Here is a 20,755-nt window from a genome sequence, read left to right on the forward strand (position 1 = left end):
AAAATCAGTCTGATTTAAGCATATGGACGGTGTCCATATTGATTGTGTCCCTGCGTACAAATATCTGGGCATCTGGATAGATGAAAAACTGTCTTTTAAAAAGCGTACTGATGAGTTAAGAAGCTGAGAATAAAAATGGGCTTCTTCTATAGAAATTGGTCCTGCCTCTTGCTAAATAGTAGAAAGTAGAATATTCGGTCAACGTTCCTATCGGTACTAGGCTATGGTGACATCATCTACAGTGCATTCGTATTCACCTACAGCGCATCTACAGCGTAAGTATTCAGACACCTCTACCTTTTCCACATTTTGTTAATCAATTATTCTAAAAAACATGCTTTTAAATCACCCATCAATCTACACACAATACCCCATAATGACAAAGCAAAAAACTGTTTTTAGACATTTTTGCAAATGTACTAAACATTTTAAAATCACATTTACATAAGTATTCAGACCCTTTACGCAGTACTTTGTTGAAGCACCTTTGGCAGCAATTACAGCCTCGAGTCTTCTTGGTATGACGCTACAAGCTTGGCACACCTGTATTTGGGGAGTTTCTCCGATTCTTCTCTGCAGATCCTCTCATGCTCTGTCAGGTTGGATGGGGAGCGTTGCTGCACAGCTATTTTCAGGTCTCTCCAGACATGCTCGATTGGGTTCAAGTCTGGGCTCTGGCTGGGCCACTCAAGGACATTCAGAGACTTGTCCCGAAGCCACTCCTGCGTTGTCATGGTTGTGTGCTTAGGGTCGTTGTCCTGTTGGAAAGTGAACTTTCACCCTAGTGCTCTGGAGCAGGATTTCTTCAAGGATCTCTCAGTACTTTGCTCCGGTCATATTTCCCTCGATCAAGACTAGTCTCTCAGTCCGTGCTGTGTAAAACGTTCCGACTGCATGATGCTGCCACCATCATGCTTCAACGTAGGGATGGTGCCTTGTTTTCTCCAGACGTGACGCTTGGCAATCTCCAAGCGGTTTGTGATATACCTTTTACTGAGGAGTGACTTCCGCCTGGCCACTCTACCATAAAGGCCTGATTGGTGGAGTGCTGCAGAGATGGTTGTCCTTCTGGAAGGTTCTCCCATCTGCACAGAGGAACTCTGCAGCTCTTTCAGAGTGACCATCAGGTTCTTGGTCACCTCCCTGACCAAGGCCCTTCTCCCCCGATTGCTCTGTTTGGCCGGGCAGAGTCTTGGTGGTTCCAAACTTCTTCCCCAAAGTTTGGGGGCGCAGGTAGCCTAGTGGTTAGAGCTTTGGACTAGTAACCGAAAGGTTGCAACATTTAATCCCAGAGCTGACAAGGTAAAAATCTGTCATTCTGCCCCTGAACAAGGCAGTTAACCCACTGTTCCCAGGCCGTCATTGAAAATAAGAATTTGTTCTTAACTGGCTTGCCTAGTTAAATAAAGGTACAATTAAATTAAAAGAATGGTGGAGGCCACTGCTTTCTTGAGGACCTTCAATGCTATGGCCATTGGTACCCTTCCCCAAATTTGTGCCTCGACACATTCCTGTCTCGGAGCTGTGCGGACAATTCCTTTGACCTCATGGCTTGGTTTATGCTCTGAAATGCACTGTCAACTGTGGGACCTTATATTGACAGGTGTGTGTCTTTACTAATCATGTCCAATCAATTGAATTTACCATAGTTGGACTCCAATCAAGTTGTAGAAACAGCTCAAGGATGATCAATGGAAACAGGATACACCTGAGCTCAATTTCGAGTGTCATAGCAAAGGGTCTGAATACTTATATAAATAAGGCATTTCTGGGTTTTATTTTTAATACATTTGCAAAAATGTTTTAAAAAAACTGGTTTTGCTTCGTCATGATGCGGTTTTCTGTTTAGATTGGTGATGGAAAACATTTATTTAATACATTTTAGAATAAGGCTGTAATCTAACAACATGTGGAAAAAGTCAAGGGAATGCTTTCCTAATGCACTGTATATGAGTGCAACTGCCACATCATTAAAGCAGTTAGATGCAGTTCATCATAACGCACTGCACCTTATAACGGGCGACAATTTTTGTACTTTTTTGTACATCCTCTACCAGAAAGTTCGTTGGCCCTCTTTGATGTCACGTATTTATAGTCCTCATTTATAAAGCCCTTTTACAAATAGTTCCACTCTACCTAACATGATTACTAAACTTTAGACTTGTGAGTTACCACACCCAGTCTCAAAGATGGTTAACTCTGGAAAATTCCCTTTGTCTCTACTAAGTTAGGAAAATCAGCTTTTAGTTTTCTTGTACCTTATTTCGTGGAACAATCGTCAAAATGTTCTTAGATTTGATGTTTTGATGCCAAAAAAATAAATAAACATCAAATCTAAGAACATTTTGACGATTGTTCCACAAAATAAGGTGAAGAAAACTTGTTTTTAAAAATGTGGAATAAGATTTTTTTTGAATATTTATCACAGTACAAATTGCATTTTAAACAAATAGGAGAATGGTTCAATTTAAACACTTGACTTTGTTGCATTTAGGGGGACTCGTGTCATTCAGGGGGTCTGAGACACCCCTGGGCCCCCCGTAATTCTCAATCTGCAGTCAGGTCCATAATTATTGGCACCCTTACTGTAGAATACTATACCACACACTGTAGTATCCCTTGATCATGTGTAGTACTTACTATAGAATGTTGTAGAATACTGTAGTAAACACTAAAGTCTGCAAGAACACTACACTTTTTGAAGAATAGTAAATACCACAGTGTGTACCCTGGCCATTCCCCTCCCCCATATCCCAATTTGGGCCACCCATAGTGAGAAACCTACATGCCAAGTATAACCATATTGTGTTTTATACAGGCTATAGAAAAGATCAGAAGTGCTGAACTATCTGTACAGACCCCAGTCCTACCTACCTACCTACAGTACCTACCTACAGGTTATGGAAAATTAGCTAAATGAAAAACTATAGCAAATACAACAGTAATGTCTGCAAAAACACTACAGTAAATGCTACAGTATACTAAAGTCTGCAAGAACACTACAATAAATAAAACATTATAAACTGGGTGGTGCGAGCCTTGAATGCTGATTGGCTGACAGCCATGGTATACCACGGGTATGACGGAACATTTATTTTTACTGCTCTAATTACGTTGGTAACCAGTTTATAATAGCGATAAGGCACCTCGGGGGTTTGTGGTATACGGCAAAAATACCACGGCTAAGGGCTGTTCAAAAGCACGCCACAACCACCTTATTGCTTCTACACCCGCAAAATCACTATATTAATTAGTATAGTATATAGTACAGTTTTCTTTTACAACAGTATTTATAATGTAATTACCTGTAAATACTACATCAGACTACAGTAAATGCCACAGTATTCACTGTAGTGTTTTTGAGGACTTTAGTGTGTTTGTGTGGGTGCTGGAGTATGTCTCACTGTCTCATCCCAAAATACCATTCTCTGAGAGGAGCATAATGTAATCAATCATGAAATTAGTTTTTTTTAAATTATTATTGTATGATATGATGACTGCAATGTGGTTCAATTACCTGCTCATTGTCAAATTAACCTCAGCATATTGTTTCTGCTGTTGTAGGGCTGTCAAACTGAACAATGCACTGATATATTTCCATAACCTGTTGAATTGACTCACTGCGTCTGGTTAGATTTGCTTTTGAGAGATTCACCTTAAAATTCTTGAGTTGAGAAATGTTTTAGAAATATCTAAATATTGTGTGTGTGTGTGTGTGTGTGTGTGTGTGTGTGTGTGTGTGTGTGTGTGTGTGTGTGTGTCGTGTGTGTGTGTGTGTACATCCGTTTTAATAATGAGCAAGCAGTAAGACAGAAGTAAGCCGGTCTGACCTTTCCGGAGTGCCTACATAATGATGTAGCAGCCATTTCATTGATTTGTTGTCGTTTGCTAAATCACTTCCTGCCTTTCCAAAATAGAAACAAAGTTGCATGGATTATGCAAAGCAGAGGAAGAGCATTCTTAATTGCTAAATAATGAGACTTCAATTTCAAGCCACCACATCATAATTCCACTCTACTCCCATCCAGATGCCGGTCCGTCTGTTTTACACTCTTATCTCTGCCTCTCTGTATCTCTTTATGTTTCTTGCTTTCTCTCTCTGTGCATTTCTCTATCTGCCTCTCTTCTCTCTGTATCTCTCGCTATCTCTGTATATTTCTCTCTCTCTCTCTCCCACGTCTCTTCTAGTGTCAACCTATGTCTTGTTCCTTTCATCTCTCTTGACCTTGCCCTATACTCTCGATTCAATGGGGTTAACACTGTCACCGAACCACCTTTGAAACCACCTTTGAACCACCTGTGTGTGTTGTGATTGTATATAGGCACTTAGAAATGATCTGTTATGAATGCTTATACTGTAGGTCCACAATGCATCATGAAGGACAATTCATTTATAATGCATGCTACACAGGTGGTTGAAAGAAAATGTTATCATGTACCTGGGATGTTCATGATGTAACCACGTATAAATTCTGCCTTTGCAGCTCTTCCCTACTCTTATTCAACAATAGCCTGAATAGCTGAACAGAGTGTAATCCAAACTAAGGGGTAGTTGTAATAGTCATATGTGTCCATAGGAGTAACCCTATACATATATGTGTGTGAGAGGTACAACTATACAGTTGACGTCGGAAGTTTACCTTAGCCAAATACACCTCAGCCAAATACATTTACATTTATACACCTTAGCCAAATACAGTTTTTCACAATTCCTGACATTTAATCTTTGTAAAAATTCCCTGTCTTAGGTCAGTTGGGATCACCATTTTATTTTAAGAATGTGAAATGTCAGAATAATAGTAGAGAGAATGATTTATTTCAGCTTTTATTTCTTTCATCGCATTCCCAGTGGGTCAGAAGTTTACATACACTCAATTAGTATTTGCTAGCATTGCCTATAAATTCCACAAGCTTCCCACAATAAGTTGGGTGAATTTTGGCCCATTCCTCCAGACAGAGCTGGTGTAACTGAGTCAGGTTTGTAGACCTCCTTGCTCACACACACTTTTTTAGTTCTGCTCACACATTTTCTATAGGGTAGAGGTCAGGGCTTTGTTATGGCCACTCCAATACCTTGACTTTGTTGTCCTTTAGCCATTTTGCCACAACTTTGGAAGTATGCTTGGGGTTATTGTCCATTTGGAAGACCCATTTGCGACCAAGCTTTAACTTCTTGACTGATGTCTTGAGATGTTGCTTCAATATATCCACCTAATTTTCCTGCCTCATGATGCCATCTATTCTGTGAAGTGCGCCAGTCCCTCCTGCAGCAAAGCACCCCATCAACATGATGCTGCCACCCCCGTGCTTCACGGTTGGGATGGTGTTTTTCGACTTGCAAGCCTCCCCCTTTTTCCTCCAAACATAATGATGGTCATTATGGCCAAACAGTTCTATTTTTGTTTCATCAGACCAGAGGACATTTCTCGAACTCGTACAATATTTGTCCCCATGTGCAGTTGCAAACCGTAGTCTGGATTTTTATGGCGGTTTTGGAGCAGTGGCTTCTTCCTTGCTGAGCGGCCTATCAGGTTATGTCGATATAGGACTCGTTTGACTGTGGATTTAGATACTTTTGTATCTGTTTCCTCCAGCATCTTCACAAGGTCCTTTGCTGTTGTTCTGGGATTGATTTTCACTTTTTGCACAAAAATATGTTCATCTCTAGGAGACAGAACAAGTGAAAGGCACCGAGTTTGAAGGTAGGCCTTGCAATACATCCACAGGTACACCTCCAATTGATATCAGAAGCTTCTAAAGCCATGACATCAGTTTCTGGAATTTTCCTAGCTGTTTAAAGGTACAGTAAACTTAGTGTATGTAAACTTCTGACCAACTGGAATTGTGATGGCGTAGCAGTGATGGCGTATATATTGTTTATTTCTTCGTATATATTTTTTATCTAATTTTTCCATCTACGGACTGAACATACTCTCCTGCAACCCTTCTCACCCAATGCTTTATGGATCTGATATTTTTTATACTTTAGAATCGTAACCCTCTTCAGAAGCTAGCCAGCTAACTAGCTACTTGCTTGTAGTCAATTAGCCACTGCTAGTTAGCCATTAACAGGGACATCTGCCAGCTTCAGCCCGGTCAACTCCTGCCAGCCTGCACAGCACGATATCAACCCAGAGCATATTTGACTGCTTTTCTCCACCATATCTCCAGATTCCTGCCGCAAGCTCTGAACCTTTACTCCGGATCATCGAGTTAGCTAGCTGATATCTGAGTGGCTACTCCTGGCTAACATCTCTGTCCCGAAGCAAGCACCAGTTAGCCTGGAACTAGCCTCGAATCTAGGCCCATCTTCCACTAGCTGAAGAAATCGATCAGATAATCCCTGGGCTTCAATACCCCTTTTGCCAGTTGGCCTGGACCCTTTGCTGCTGACACGGAGCCCCGCCAATCCATCACGACGGGTCTGCCGACGTAACCGTCGGAGGGGGTTTCAACAGGTCCCCCCCCCCACACACACACACATGCGGTGACCGCACCTGGCTTAGATGCTGCTTCTAGAGACAAAACCTCTCTCTTCGTCACTCAATGCTTAGGCTTACCTCCACTGTACTCACATCCTACCATACCCTTGTCTGTACATTATGCCTTGAATCTATCCTTCCATGCCCAGAAACCTGCCCCCTTTACTCTCTGTTCCGAACGCACTTGACAACCAGTTCTTTTAGCCTTTAGCTGTACTCTTATCCTACTCCTCCTCTGTTCCTCTGATGATGTAGAGGTTAACCCAGGCCCTGTATCCTCCAGTATAACTACCATTCCCCAGGCTCTCACATTTGTTGACTTCTGTAAGCGTAAAATCATTGGTTTCATGCATGTTAACATTAGAAGCCTCCTCCCTAAGTTTGAATTTATTCACTGCTTTAGCACACTCCACCAACCCGGATGTCCTAGCCCTGTCGGAATCCTGGCTTAGGAAGGCCACCAGAAATCCTGAAATTTCCATCCATAACTGTAACATTTTCCAAAAAGATAGAACTGCCAAAGTGGGCAGAGTTGCAATCTACTGCAGAGATAGCCTGCAAAGTTCTGTCATACTATCCAGGTCTGTGCCCAAACAATCCGAGCTTCTTCTTTTAAAATTCCACCATTGCCGCTTGTTATAGACCCCCTTCAGCCCCCAGCTGTGCCCTGGACATCATATGTGAATTGATTGCCCCCATCTATCTTCAGAGTTCGTACTGTTAGGTGAACTAAACTGGGATATGCTTAACATCCCGGCCTTCCTACAATCTAAGCAAGATGCCCTCAATCTCACACAAATTATCAAGGAACCTACCAGGTACAACCCAAAATCCGTAACCATGGGCACCCTCTTAGCTAACATCTTGACCAACTTGCCCTCTAAATACACCTCTGCTGTCTTCAACCTGGATCTCAGTGATCACTGCCTCTTTGTCTGCGTACGTAATGGGTCCGCGGTCGAACAACCACCCCTCATCACTGTCAAATGCTCCCTAAAACACTTCAGCGAGCTGGCCTTTCTTACCGACCTGGCCCGGGTATTCTGGAAGGATACTGACCTCATCCCATCAGTAGAGGATGCCTGGTTGCTCTTCAAAAGTGCTTTCCTCTCCATATTAATTAAGCATGCCCCATTCAAAAAAGCATTTCAATAATAACCATTTTTTCACGGCTGGCCATGCTTTCCACCTGGCTACCCCTACCCCGGCCAACACCTCAGCACCCCCACAGAAACTCCCCCCCCCGCTTCTTGTTCACCCAAATCCAAACAACTAATGTTCTGAAAGAGCTTCACAATCGGGATCCCTACAAATCAGCTGGGCTAGACAATCTGGTCCCTCTCTTTCTAAAATGATCCACCGAAATTGTTGCAACCCCTATTACTAGCCTAGTCAACCTCTCTTTCGTATCGTCTGCGATCCCCAAAGTTTGGAAAGCTGCCGCAGTCATCCCTTAGAGACACCTTAGACCCAAACTGTTATAGACCATTATTCATCCTGCCCTGCCTTTCTAAAATCTTCGAAAGCCAAGTTAATAAACAGATCACCGACCATTTCGAATCCCACCGTACCTTCTCCACTATGCAATCTGGTTTCCGAGCTGGTCATGGGTGTACCTCAGCCACACTCAAGGTCCTAAACGATTTGATAACCGCCATCGATAAAAGACATAACTGTGCAGCCGTCTTCATCGACCTGGCCAAGGCTTTCGACTCTGTCAATCTCCGCATTTTTATCAGCAGACTCAATAGCCTTCTCAAATGACGGCCTCACCTGGTTCACCAACTACTTCTCAGACAGAGTTCAGTGTTTCAAATCGGAGGGCCTGTGGCCGGACCTTTGGCAGTCTCAATGGGGGTGCCACAGGGTTCAATTCTCAGGCCGACTCTTTTCTCTGCATATATCAATGATGTGGCTCTTGCTGTGGGTGATCCTTTGATCCACCTCTATGCAGACGACACCATTCTGTATACATCTGGCCCTTCTTTGAACACTGTGCTAACAAACCTCCAAACGGGCATCAACGCCATACCACACATCTTCCGTGGTCTGCAACTGCTTTTAAATGCTAGTAAAACTAAGTGCATGCTCTTCAATCAATTGCTGCCCACACCCTCCCGCCCGACTAGCATCACTACTCTGGATGGTTCTGACCTAGAATATGTGGACAACTACAAATACCTAGGTGTCTGGTTTAGACTGTAAACTCTCCTTCTAGACTCATTAAGCATCTCCAATCCAAAATTAAATCTAGAATCGGCTTCCTATTTTGCAACAAAGCCTCCTCCTCTCATGCCGCCAAACATTTTTGGCTTTGACTCAGCTCACTGGTCACCATAGTAACACCCACCCGTAGCACGTGCTCCATCAGGTATATTGCACTGGTCATCCCCAAAACCAACACTTACTTTGGCCGCCTTTCTTTCCAGTTCTCTGCTGCCAGTGACTGGAACAAATTTAAAAAATCTCTGAAGCTGGAGTCATATCTCCCTCTCTAACTTTAAGCATCAGCTGTCAGAGCAGTTTACCGATCACTGTACCTGTACACAGCCAATCTGTAAATAGCACACCCGACTACCTCATCCCCATATTATTACTTATCCTCTTGCTCTTTTGCACCCCAGTATCACTACTTGCACATCTTCATCTGCACATATGTCACTCCAGTATTAATGCTAAATTGTAATTATTTCACCTCTAGGGCCTATTTATTGCCTACCTCCCTACTCTTCTACATTTGCACACACTGTACATAGATTTTATATTTTTATTTTATTTTGTGTTATTGACTGTACGTTTGTTTATGTGTAACTCTGTGTTGTTTTTTTTGTCACACTGCTTTGCTTTATCTTGGCCAGGTCGCAGTTGTAAATGAGAACTTGTTCTCAACTGGCCTACCTGGTTAAATAAAGGTAAAATAAAAATAATAAAAAAAATGTAAAGTGAAATAATCTGTAAACAGTTGTTGGAAAAATTACTTGTGTCATGCACAAAGTAGATGTCCTAACCGACTTTCCAAAACTATAGTTTATTAACAAGAAATTTGTGGAGTGGTTGAAAAACGAGTTTTAATAATTACTCCAACCTAAGTGTATGTAAACTTCCGACTTCAACTGTACCTGGTACAAATGTTGTCCCACTTTGATTAATTGACACCCTGCTTCCTGTCCCTCACTTCCTGCTTCTTGTGGTCTCCTAGGCGATCCACTCGGTTGCCTGGCACCATGAGGGCAAGCAGTTCATCTGTAGTCACTCAGACGGAACGCTCACCATATGGAACATTAAGGGCCAGGGCAAGCCATTTCAGACGATCACCCCACACGGTAAGGTTGGACACACACACACACACACACATACACATTCACACCATGCTGTCACATTTCACCCCCGATTTAATTTCAATTTGCAACCTGTCTTCATAACTTTTCTCCGGTTTTCAACCAGTGATCAAGGGTTTAATTTACTCCCTCGTTAAATGTTTCCTCCGCTTAGATGTCTGTCCCCACACACACACACACACACACACACACACACACACACACACACACACACACACACACACACACACACACACACACACACACACACACACACACACACACACACACACGCACACACTGACACACATACTGTACATACATACACAAACATATCCAAATACACACACACACATAGCCTTCACGCACACGCACATAGCCTTCACGCACACACGCACATAGCTTTCACGCGCACACATGCGCACACACACACACACACACTGTTTGGCTGTCTTCTGTTTTTACCCTGGATTAACCAGTCTGCTCTATTAGAGATATGCCTCTTGTCTATATACCTCTCTTCCCCTCTCTATCCTCACCCTTGTACCTCTCCTCACCTCTCAAAGCAGTTTCACAACATAAGAAATAAAGCGAGACAGAGAGAAATCATAGAGAGAGGTAAAAGAGAGAAAAACAAGAGAAAGGGAGCGAGAGAAAGCAATTTGAAGCCCTTTTTGAAAGTGCAGTTTCTTTGTTGTTGTGTATGGTGTAATGGGGAAAGGATTCCATTGGATCTGCTTTTAATTAGTTCTTTCTTCCACTGCTGCATGCATAATCACTTGAGTTTTTAATGAACAATTATGAAAACGTGTGTGTCAGGTTTATGTGAAATTAAAAAAGTATTCCTGTAATTTAATTCAGGCTAGGTAACAACTGTAAATCATTCAAATAAATGATGATGAAATTCTTCCTCGATAGCGGAGACTTATTTGACTAACTCTTAGGTTTACTTCATTTGGTCTTTGTGCACATAGATTTGTGTATAAATTCTAGCTATCTCTCTTTCCCTCTCTCTGATGGATAGACCTGAGTCTGGCGCACACGCAGCCTTGCACTGGGTATTACTGCAGCATCCTGGAAAAAGGGTGGAAGAAGAGGGAAGAGAGAGAGAGTGAATCGGAAAGTAGAGGAGCGAGAGCAAGGGAAAAGAGGAGAGAGGGAAAGAAGAACAGAGCAGGAGGGGAATAAAGAAGGGAAGTGACAAGCTAAAGTGGTCTGTCCGTGTTCTATTTCAGGAAAACAGCCCAAGGATGGAAAGAAGCCAGAGCCTTGCAAACCCATCCTCAAAGTGGAGTACAAGACCACTAGACTGGGGTAATAATACACACAGACACACACAGACACAGACACACACAGACACACACACACACACACACACACACACACACACACACACACACACAGAGAATATGGCATAGCCTTCCATGTGGACTTGTTTCCTTGTGTTCATGTGTCTCCTGTGTGTGTGTCTATGTGTGCGTGTGTGTGTGGTTTATTTGTGTTATACAGAGACCCATTTATGATCCTGTCCGGAGGGCTGTCTTATGACACGGTGGGTCGGCGGCCATGTCTGACGGTGATGCATGGGAAGAGTACAGCCGTGCTGGAAATGGATTACCCCATCGTAGACTTCCTCACGCTCTGTGAGACGCCATACCCTAACGGTCAGTCATCCTGTGCAAGCGCACTATCTACAAATATCCCAGTATGCCTCAATGTGTTTATGAGTGTGTGTGTGTTTGTATGCTTGCTATATCATTATCTACAAATATACCACTATGCAGCAGTGTGTTTATGAGTGGAATCAATTTAATTAGCAACTACACTGACAACGTTGTTGTTGTGTTTCCAGTTGGACTAATAATACGTTGTGTCCTCGCCTTTCTCAACGTTGACATTTGATCTTTCTGTTGAATTTTCCATTTGTGCTCCAAACGAAGAGTGAGTGTGTGTATGTGTGTGTTGCTCCTGTGATGAATATGACATATCCCAGGGGAGGGTTATGCTCTGCATTCAATATACAGTACAATGAATGTTATGTTTGTATTTTCTCCCTGGTTCACAATAGCTGTGTGACCTTTTGCGTTATTACATCAATGCCCTGTCCTTGGTGAGATGACATCCCTTGGGAAAGGGTTTTCATTGATGGTGATGATTTTGGATGTTCTGTTCTCAAGATCATTATGTAGTGACAGAGGTGTTGACTTTGTTGTCTTGTTTTGGTTTTGTTTGCTAATAAAGATGTGTGTGTTTAATTGGGACCCTTTGAGTGGAGGTGGGTATAGACCTTCATTCAAGAGAATGGAGTTCTACATCTTGTGTCTGGTTGTCTGGGTCAGAGAGGAGCTGTTATTTTTACCTGCTCTATAGCTCCAGGTAGCCTCTGATTAAGGCTTGAGAAATGAAGTAGGTTAAGGTTGGATGGAGGTTTCAGCTTCCTTATTTAAATGCACTTTTTGTAAATCGGTTAGCCCCAGATTAAGGGGTGGTAGAGAAGTTTCAGCCGTCAGCCAAAGTGTCCTTCAAGGGGGGAAAGCAGTGTGTTGGGTGCAGGTAGCCTAGCGGTTAAGAGCGTTGGGCCAGTAACCTTAAAGTCGCTGGTTTGAATCCCTGGGATAAATTGGTAATCTGCCAATGTGCCCTTGAGCAAGGAACTTGTAGATCGCGTTGGATAATAGCGATAAATATTTACTACAGTGGAAATAGCTACTATGTTGTCTCTCACAACAAACTATAATTTATGAATTGGTTTGATGTTATAATTTATATTCTGGTTTGATGCTTGTTGTTTTGGGTTGATGGAAAAGATTGATGTTCCAGTCAGTTGCTGGTTCAAATGGTCCAGTCGGCTAATCTTGGATTTTAGGATGCTGCTTGACCAAGGTTGTACATACTGTATTCAGACGATAGACGATGAAACGTGTGTCAATGACGTTTAAAGGAATAACTTCATCCTTGGATTAAATCATACTATATGAAAGCAAGTCACAAAACTATTCAATCTCTGTCATGACATAATCCTCCCTAGGCAGTTTACTGTCATTATGCATGTGTGAATGGGTGTAAAGAGGATGTGATTGTATCTTAACCGCAGCAAATGTGGGCTAAGTCGTGTGGATGTAGCTCATTCTTGGTTGGTCATCAATTGACAAGATAATTGAAAAAAACATGCTTATCTTATTTTATAATATACATAATTTAAAACGGCCAAGTTCTATTCACAATGGTATTCAGTTGGTAAGAGACAGACATTCCGTAAATACTAGGAATAGATTGTCCACAATCTATGCGTTATCCAGACAGAAAAAAGAAATGGGCAAAAGAACATTTCAATTTAGAGCAATAAAGAAATTGAATAAATTAACTGAGCAAACTAGAAACCTTTCAATATATAAGTTTAAACATTATTTAAAAACAATTTAAATATAGTATATAGAAATGTTGTGGGACTATAGTAGATGAAGAATCAATATTTTTTTGATTGAGTATTTATTGGGTCATTTAGCTAGTGTATTATGTATGTTTGTAATAGTGTGTTATATGTTATAAGTGTGTTTGTATTATAAATTGTATTTTAATGTTAAGGACTCTTGGAAGATTAGTCCAAATGGGGACTAAAAGATCCTAATAAAATAAAATAAAATAATTCAAAAAGTGTGTGTACATTAGCTTGAAGTGTGTGTGTGTAGCTTGAAGTGTGTCTGTCGTGTTTGGCGATGGTGTGGGGGCTCGAGGAAATGGATTAGCAGACGATCTAACGATGGTTACGTGATGATGACCATGGTGAACGACCTGATTTTGGGACTTTGATTTAATCTCGTTATAGCAACAATACTGGGCTGATTACTCTACTAGCGGCTCAATCTGCTGTTACTGTTAAGAGACAGGGAGGAGGAGATGAATATGGAAGGGAACAAATTCAATTATGGATATTAGGCTTTTTGTGTGGTCATATGGAAAGATCAGCGACAGATCAATGACAGAGATATACAAACTAACAGATATTGATGGGCAGGCAGACAGCACAGACAGCTGGACATAGATGGACTGACAGACATAGCGACAGACACCAAAGAATGAGAAACACTTAGAGAATGTCTGAAACATTCAAACAGACAAAAGAAGATAGTGAGAGAAGGCAAGAGGGAGTTGGAGAGAGACAGAGCAGAGGGACATTGATTGTCAAGGTTGTGGCTGCCCTGGTTTACAATGTGTTTCTATGGGGACTTACAGCCTGTCGCTGTACTGACCCGGAAGTGAAGACACTGAATACATGTTCAAGGCTTCCAGCTCACACACTGTTCTCTCTGCACACACACGCGCTAGCATGCACCCACACACACATACGCACACACGCCCACACATAAACACACACAAACACACACACACACACATCGACCTCTTGCTCACTCAGACTCTAACAAAAGAAAACCACATTTTCATCCAACCACCTCCAATAACATACTGCTATTGTTCTGTGTTATGTACATGATAGGCATTTCAGGTCTGACATATTCTCTCATGTTCCTCAATTCAGTTCATCCTCATCCAAAGCTTTATTTAGCCAAATGGTGTTCCATAATCATCTAAACATCTAAACTCATTGTAAGTATGATATTGATATGCAATCTAAATGCTACTATACAGTGCCTTGCGAAAGTATTCGGCCCTCTTGAACTTTGCGACCTTTTGCCACATTTCAGGCTTCAAACATAAAGATATAAAACTGTATTTTTTGTGAAGAATCAACAACAAGTGGGACACAATCATGAAGTGGAACGACATTTATTGGATATTTCAAACTTTTTTAACAAATCAAAAACTGAAAAATTGGGCGTGCAAAATTATTCAGCCCCTTTACTTTCAGTGCAGCAAACTCTCTCCAGAAGTTCAGTGAGGATCTCTGAATGATCCAATGTTGACCTAAATGACAAATGATGATAAATACAATCCACCTGTGTGTAATCAAGTCTCCGTACAAATGCACCTGCACTGTGATAGTCTCAGAGGTCCGTTAAAAGCGCAGAGAGCATCATGAAGAACAAGGAACACACCAGGCAGGTCCGAGATACTGTTGTGAAGAAGTTTAAAGCCGGGTTTCGATACAAAAAGATTTCCCAAGCTTTAAACATCCAAAGGAGCACTGTGCAAGCGATAATATTGAAATGGAAGGAGTATCAGACCACTGCAAATCTACCAAGACCTGGCCGCCCCTCTAAAGTTTCAGCTCATACAAGGAGAAGACTGATCAGAGATGCAGCCAAGAGGTCCATGATCACTCTGGATGAACTGCAGAGATCTACACCTGAGGTCGGAGACTCTGTCCATAGGACAACAATCAGTCGTATATTGCACAAATCTGGCCTTTATGGAAGAGTGGCAAGAAGAAAGCCATTTCTTAAAGATATCCATAAAAAGTGTTGTTTATAGTTTGCCACAAGCCACCTGGGAGACACACCAAACATGTGGAAGAAGGTGCTCTGGTCAGATGAAACCAAAATTGAATTTTTTGGCAACATTGCAAAACGTTATGTTTGGCGTAAAAGCAACACAGCTCATCACCCTGAACACACCATCCCCACTGTCAAACATGGTGGTGGCAGCATCATGGTTTGGGCCTGCTTTTCTTCAGCAGGGACAGGGAAGATGGTTAAAATTGATGGGAAGATGGACCCAAGATGGACAGGACCATTCTGGAAGAAAACCTGATGGAGTCTGCAAAAGACCTGAGACTGGGACGGAGATTTGTCTTCCAACAAGACAATGATCCAAAACATAAAGCAAAATCTACAATGGAATGGTTCAAAAATAAACATATCCAGGTGTTAGAATGGCCAAGTCAAAGTCCAGACCTGAATCCAATCGAGAATCTGTGGAAAGAACTGAAAACTGCTGTTCACAAATGCTCTCCATCCAACCTCACTGAGCTCGAGCTGTTTTGCAAGGAGGAATGGGAAACAATGTCAGTCTCTCGATGTGCAAAACTGATAGAGACATACCCCAAGCGACTTACAGCTGTAATCGCAGCAAAAGGTGGCGCTACAAAGTATTAACTTAAGGGGGCTGAATAATTTTGCACGCCCAATTTTTCAGTTTTTGATTTGTTAAAAAAATTTGAAATATCCAATAAATGTCGTTCCACTTCATGATTGTGTCCCACTTGTTGTTGATTCTTCACCAAAAAATACAGTTTTATATCTTTATGTTTGAAGCCTGAAATGTGGCAAAATGTCGCAAAGTTCAAGGGGGCTGAATACTTTCGCAAGGCACTGTATATCCCTATGGTACCCCAAGCTAATTTTGTCAACTTCTTGAAGAGGAGCAGATTTCCAGTGAATATACACTACCTGTAGTGCATTGTGATGATGAAAGACCTCCATCTTTAATTTTGTTGTTTTGTTTTCTGTGCAGATTTTCAGGAACCTTATGCTGTTGTGGTCCTTCTAGAAAAGGATTTAGTGGTGATCGACCTTGCACAAAATGGGTACGTCTGAACACATGACGGAACATGCTGCCAACATAAAGGATGTACTTGTAGATACTGTATTATTCAGACGTCCTGAATGCTCCTCTTCATTTAAAATACAACAGTTATTACTGCCTACATACTGTTATAACTACGTCACAAACAGGAAGTATACTTGTTCGATTCTGTACTTTCATTCATTTCCATTCTGTTGCGTGCGTCTCTTACAGTTTCTATGATTTGTACATGGCCTAGCATCATAGGGACTAAAACTGTGAGCTACTCTGTCCTAAAAAAAACTATTGGGTCAACATTTCCCCTCTCCCAGTTACCCCATATTCGAGAACCCCTATCCACTGACCATCCACGAGTCTCCTGTGACCTGCTGTGAGTACTATGCTGACTGCCCTGTGGACCTCATACCCGCACTTTACTCTGTTGGCTCCAGACAGAAGCGACAGGGCTACAGCAAAAAGGTACGGGACACACATCTCTATACTACACCCTCTCGGCTACAGGGCACAGGGCCGGCCCTAAGCAATAGGTGGGGTCCCCCACCTAACGGGTAAAACATTTTAGTTGTCCCCCTCTTGACAAAGGAGATTTAAAAATAAAAATACATTTAATTTCTTGCAATTCTATACATTTTTGCCATGAGGCGTAGAAAAAATGCTATGGTTTTAAATCACATTTTTATCCATTCTACACATTTTGCCATGGGGCGGAGATTTATTTTTTGCAGTTTTAAAACTAATTTAATGCAATTCTACTCATTGTGCCATGGGGCGGACAGAACATTTTGCAGTTTTAAAGTTAATTTCCTACAGTTCTACAAATGTTGTCATCGGGTGGAGAGAAAATGTGCAGTTTTAAAGCAAATTTTTCTGCAATTCTACACATTTTGCGATGACTTATGCTCATTATGATAGCTGAGTGCGAGTGACTAACACAATCAATGGGAGCCCCCTGGAGGTCAGGGCCCCTTGGCACAAAGGGCCTGGTCAGTAATTCCGCCATGATTATTACAGGGTGTAGATAGCTGGCTAGACTAACTTACCAATCAGTGACTGACATTACAAGATGAATAATGCTGAAGCACTACTAACATTTACACTATCTAACTCTCATCAGTAAATTGAGACCCCTGCTGAGTTCCTCATTTTTAAAATAATAATTGGGTTGTGGACCCCCTAAGCAGCCAGAAGCCTTAAGTGCCAGCTTATGTCGCTTATGCCCAGGGCCGGCCTTGACTGGGCCCTACCTAATGTTCAGTACTGTGTTATGTGCTATACCATCATATCCCATCATTTTTTACGTTGAAAGTTATACGGTATATAATCTATCCCATTATATTCTACATTCCAATCCTATATCCTGAATGTTTTTTCTTTTCAAATGTATGGATTTATCCATTCATTTATCCTACATTTTTTCTAATCTTTATTCTACCCTCTATCCTACAGTATCTCTGTTCTGCCACTTTTTATGTCATTGTATTCGTGTTATATTCTCCCCCGCTGTTGGAAATGTCACCATGTCCTGACCCTCTCCTCCCTCCATCCCCTTCTCTCCTTCCCTGTTTCTTTCTGCTGTTTGTTAAGGGGTAGCGGTGGGAATTGTTCTTACTGAAAGATCAATGTTGAGGCATACCACGGACCTTTGTATGTGCTACTGCATTTAAAACAACGTATAAAACACATTCAAACTCTCTCAGACACATACACACATGCACACACACACACTCACACACAAGGACCTAAGCATTACTCATCCCTTTCCTCGACTGCGTCTGTCACCGTGGTAAAGGTTCCCTCTCCCTCTATCTCTCAGACAAAATGACATCCCATCAGCCCAGGCTGTAGCTAAAGGAAGGCATTTGTCTCCCTCCTTTTGCTTCCCTCCTGTCTCATTCCAATGCTCTCATAATGTTTTATATAGTTTGTGTCAGAAAGCTAGATTGTATCTGAAATGATCTTCTCACTGATTCCTTATACAGTACCAGTCAAAAGTTTGGACAGATCTACTCATTCCAGGGTTTTTATTTATTTGTATTATTTTCTATCTTGTAGAATAATAGTGAAGACATCAAAACTACGAAAAAACACATATGGAATCATGTAGTAACCAAAAAGTGTTTTTCAAAATATATTTTGTATTTGAGATTCTTCAAAGTAGCCACCCTTTGCCTTGATGACAGCTTTGCACACTCTTGGCATTCTCTCAACCAGCTTCATGAGGTTGTCACCTGGAATGCATTTCAATTAACAGGTGTGCCTTGTTAAAAGATAATTTGAAGAATTTATTTCCTTCATGCGTTTGAGCCAATCAGTTGTGTTCTGACAAGGTAGGGGTGGTATACAGAAGATAGCCCTATTTGGTTAAAGAATAAGTCCATATTATGGCAAGAACAGCTCAAATGAGCAAAGAGAAACGACAGTCCATCATTATTTTAAGACATGAAGGTCAGTCAATGCGGAACATTTCAAATCATTTTCGTCAAGTGCAGTCGCAAAAACCATCAAGCGCTATGATGAAACTGGCTCTCATGAGGACCGCCACAGGAAAGGAAAACCCACCCAGAGTTACCTCTGCTGCAGAGGATAAGTTCATTATAGTTAACTGCACCTCAGATTGTAGCCCAAATAAATGCTTTACTGAGTTCAAGTAGCAGACACATCTCAACATCAACTGTTCAGGCCTTCACGGTGAATCTGGCCTTCATGGTCAAATTGCTGCAAAGAAACCACTACTGAAGGACACCAATAATAAGAAGATACTTTCTTGGGCCAAGAAACACGAGCAATGGACATTAGACTGGTGGAAATCTGTCCTTTAGTCTGATGAGTCCAAATTTGAGATTTTTGGTTCCAACTGCCGTGTCTTTGTGAGACCCAGAGTAGGTGAACGAATGATCTCCACATGTGTGGTTCCCACTGTGAGGCATGTAGGAGGTGTGATGGTGTGGGGGGCTTTGCTGGTGACACTGTCAGTGATTTATTTAGAATTCAAGGCACACTTAACCAGCATGGCTACCACAACATTCTGCAGCGATACGCCATCCCATCTGGTTTGCGCTTAGTGGGACTATTATTTGTTTTTCAACAGGACAATGACCCAACACACATCAAGGCTGTGTAAGGGCTATTTGACAGAGAAGGAAAGTGCTGATGGAGTGCTGCATCAGATGACCTGGCCTCTACAATCACCCGACCTCAACCCCATTAAGATTGTTTGGGATGAGTTTGACCGCAGAGTGAAGGAAAAACATTCAGCATATGTGGGAACTCCTTTAAGACTGTTGGAAAATCATTCCAGGTGAAGCTGGTTGATAGAATGCGAAGAGAGTGCAAAGCTGTCATCAAGGCAAAGGGTGTCTACTTTGAGGAATCTAAAATATATTTTTATTTGTTAAACACTTTTTACTTTACTACATGATTCCATATGTGTTATTTCATAGTTTTGATGTCTACTATTCTACAATGTTGAAAATAATACAAACAAAGAAAAACCCTTGAATGAGTAGGTGTGTCCAAACTTTTGACTGGTCCTGTACATACAGTATGTTTCAATCTCAATAATGACCATTTATTGTGTTGTCTTGTTTGTTGTATTGTGTTTTCCAGGAATGGCCCATAAGTGGTGGTAACTGGGGCCTTGGCACACAGAGCTACCCTGAGATCATCATCACTGGGTAGGAGACCAACTCTATTTAACCATATTACCTTTTCCAATCCTGCCTAGCAGTCATGATGGGGGAAAAACTCAGAGACAGGGAGAAGAAGCCTTTTATACTCTTAGAAAAAAGGATTCCAAAGCGGTTCTTCGGTTGTCCCCATACCAGAACCCTTTTTGGTTCCAGGTAGAACCCTTTTTGGCTCCACGAAGCCTTTCCACCCTCTGTGGAAAGGCTTCTGCATGGAATCAAAAGGGTTCTACCTGGAACCAAAAGGGGTTATTCAAAGGGTTCTCCTATGGGGACAGCCAAATAACCCTTTAAGGTTCTAGATAGCACTACCCCCCCCCCCCCCCGAACTTTGCAAAGTGACAGTGAGTCATGGGCTTGGAAAAAGGGGTCCCTTTACACTCCTCCGCCTCGCTCTCTCTCTCTTCTCATCCCCAGACACCCCTGTGTTAGTATTCTCCCCACGTCTCACTCTGAGGCAAAGCTCCAGCATAGCAAAGTACACTCTTAGAAAATAAAAGGTGCTGTCCAGAACCAAAAAAAGGGTTCTCGGGCTGCTCCCAAAGAAGAACCCTTTGGTTCCAGGTAGAACCCTTTTGAGTTCCATGTATAACTCTTTGGTTCCAGATAAAACCATTTTGGGTTCCATGTAGAACCCTTTCCACAGAGGATTCTACATGGAACCCAAAAGAGTTCTACCAGGAACCAAAAATGGTTTTATCTGGAACCAGCTCTCTGTTCAGCTGAAATGGCAAAAAGAAAAAAAAAACATATAAAGAGAGATTGGAGAACGGGTGACACCAAGTGC

The 20,755-nt window shown here is 41.9% G+C and overlaps 1 protein-coding gene across 1 annotated transcript in view; it reads left to right on the plus strand.

Moving 5' to 3' along the window:
- The window catches only part of stxbp5a (syntaxin binding protein 5a (tomosyn)), a 164,807-nt gene that overhangs the window by 112,847 nt on the left and 31,205 nt on the right, over positions 1 to 20,755 (plus strand). Inside the window, exons 8-13 of the mRNA XM_065008922.1 lie at positions 9,682 to 9,805; positions 11,035 to 11,113; positions 11,309 to 11,463; positions 16,211 to 16,283; positions 16,594 to 16,741; positions 19,889 to 19,956. Of these exons, the coding sequence (XP_064864994.1) occupies positions 9,682 to 9,805; positions 11,035 to 11,113; positions 11,309 to 11,463; positions 16,211 to 16,283; positions 16,594 to 16,741; positions 19,889 to 19,956 (647 nt within the window). The remainder of the gene's footprint in view (positions 1 to 9,681; positions 9,806 to 11,034; positions 11,114 to 11,308; positions 11,464 to 16,210; positions 16,284 to 16,593; positions 16,742 to 19,888; positions 19,957 to 20,755) is intronic.

This window comes from Oncorhynchus nerka, linkage group LG24 (assembly GCF_034236695.1).
Source record: "Oncorhynchus nerka isolate Pitt River linkage group LG24, Oner_Uvic_2.0, whole genome shotgun sequence".
NCBI lineage: Eukaryota > Metazoa > Chordata > Actinopteri > Salmoniformes > Salmonidae > Oncorhynchus > Oncorhynchus nerka.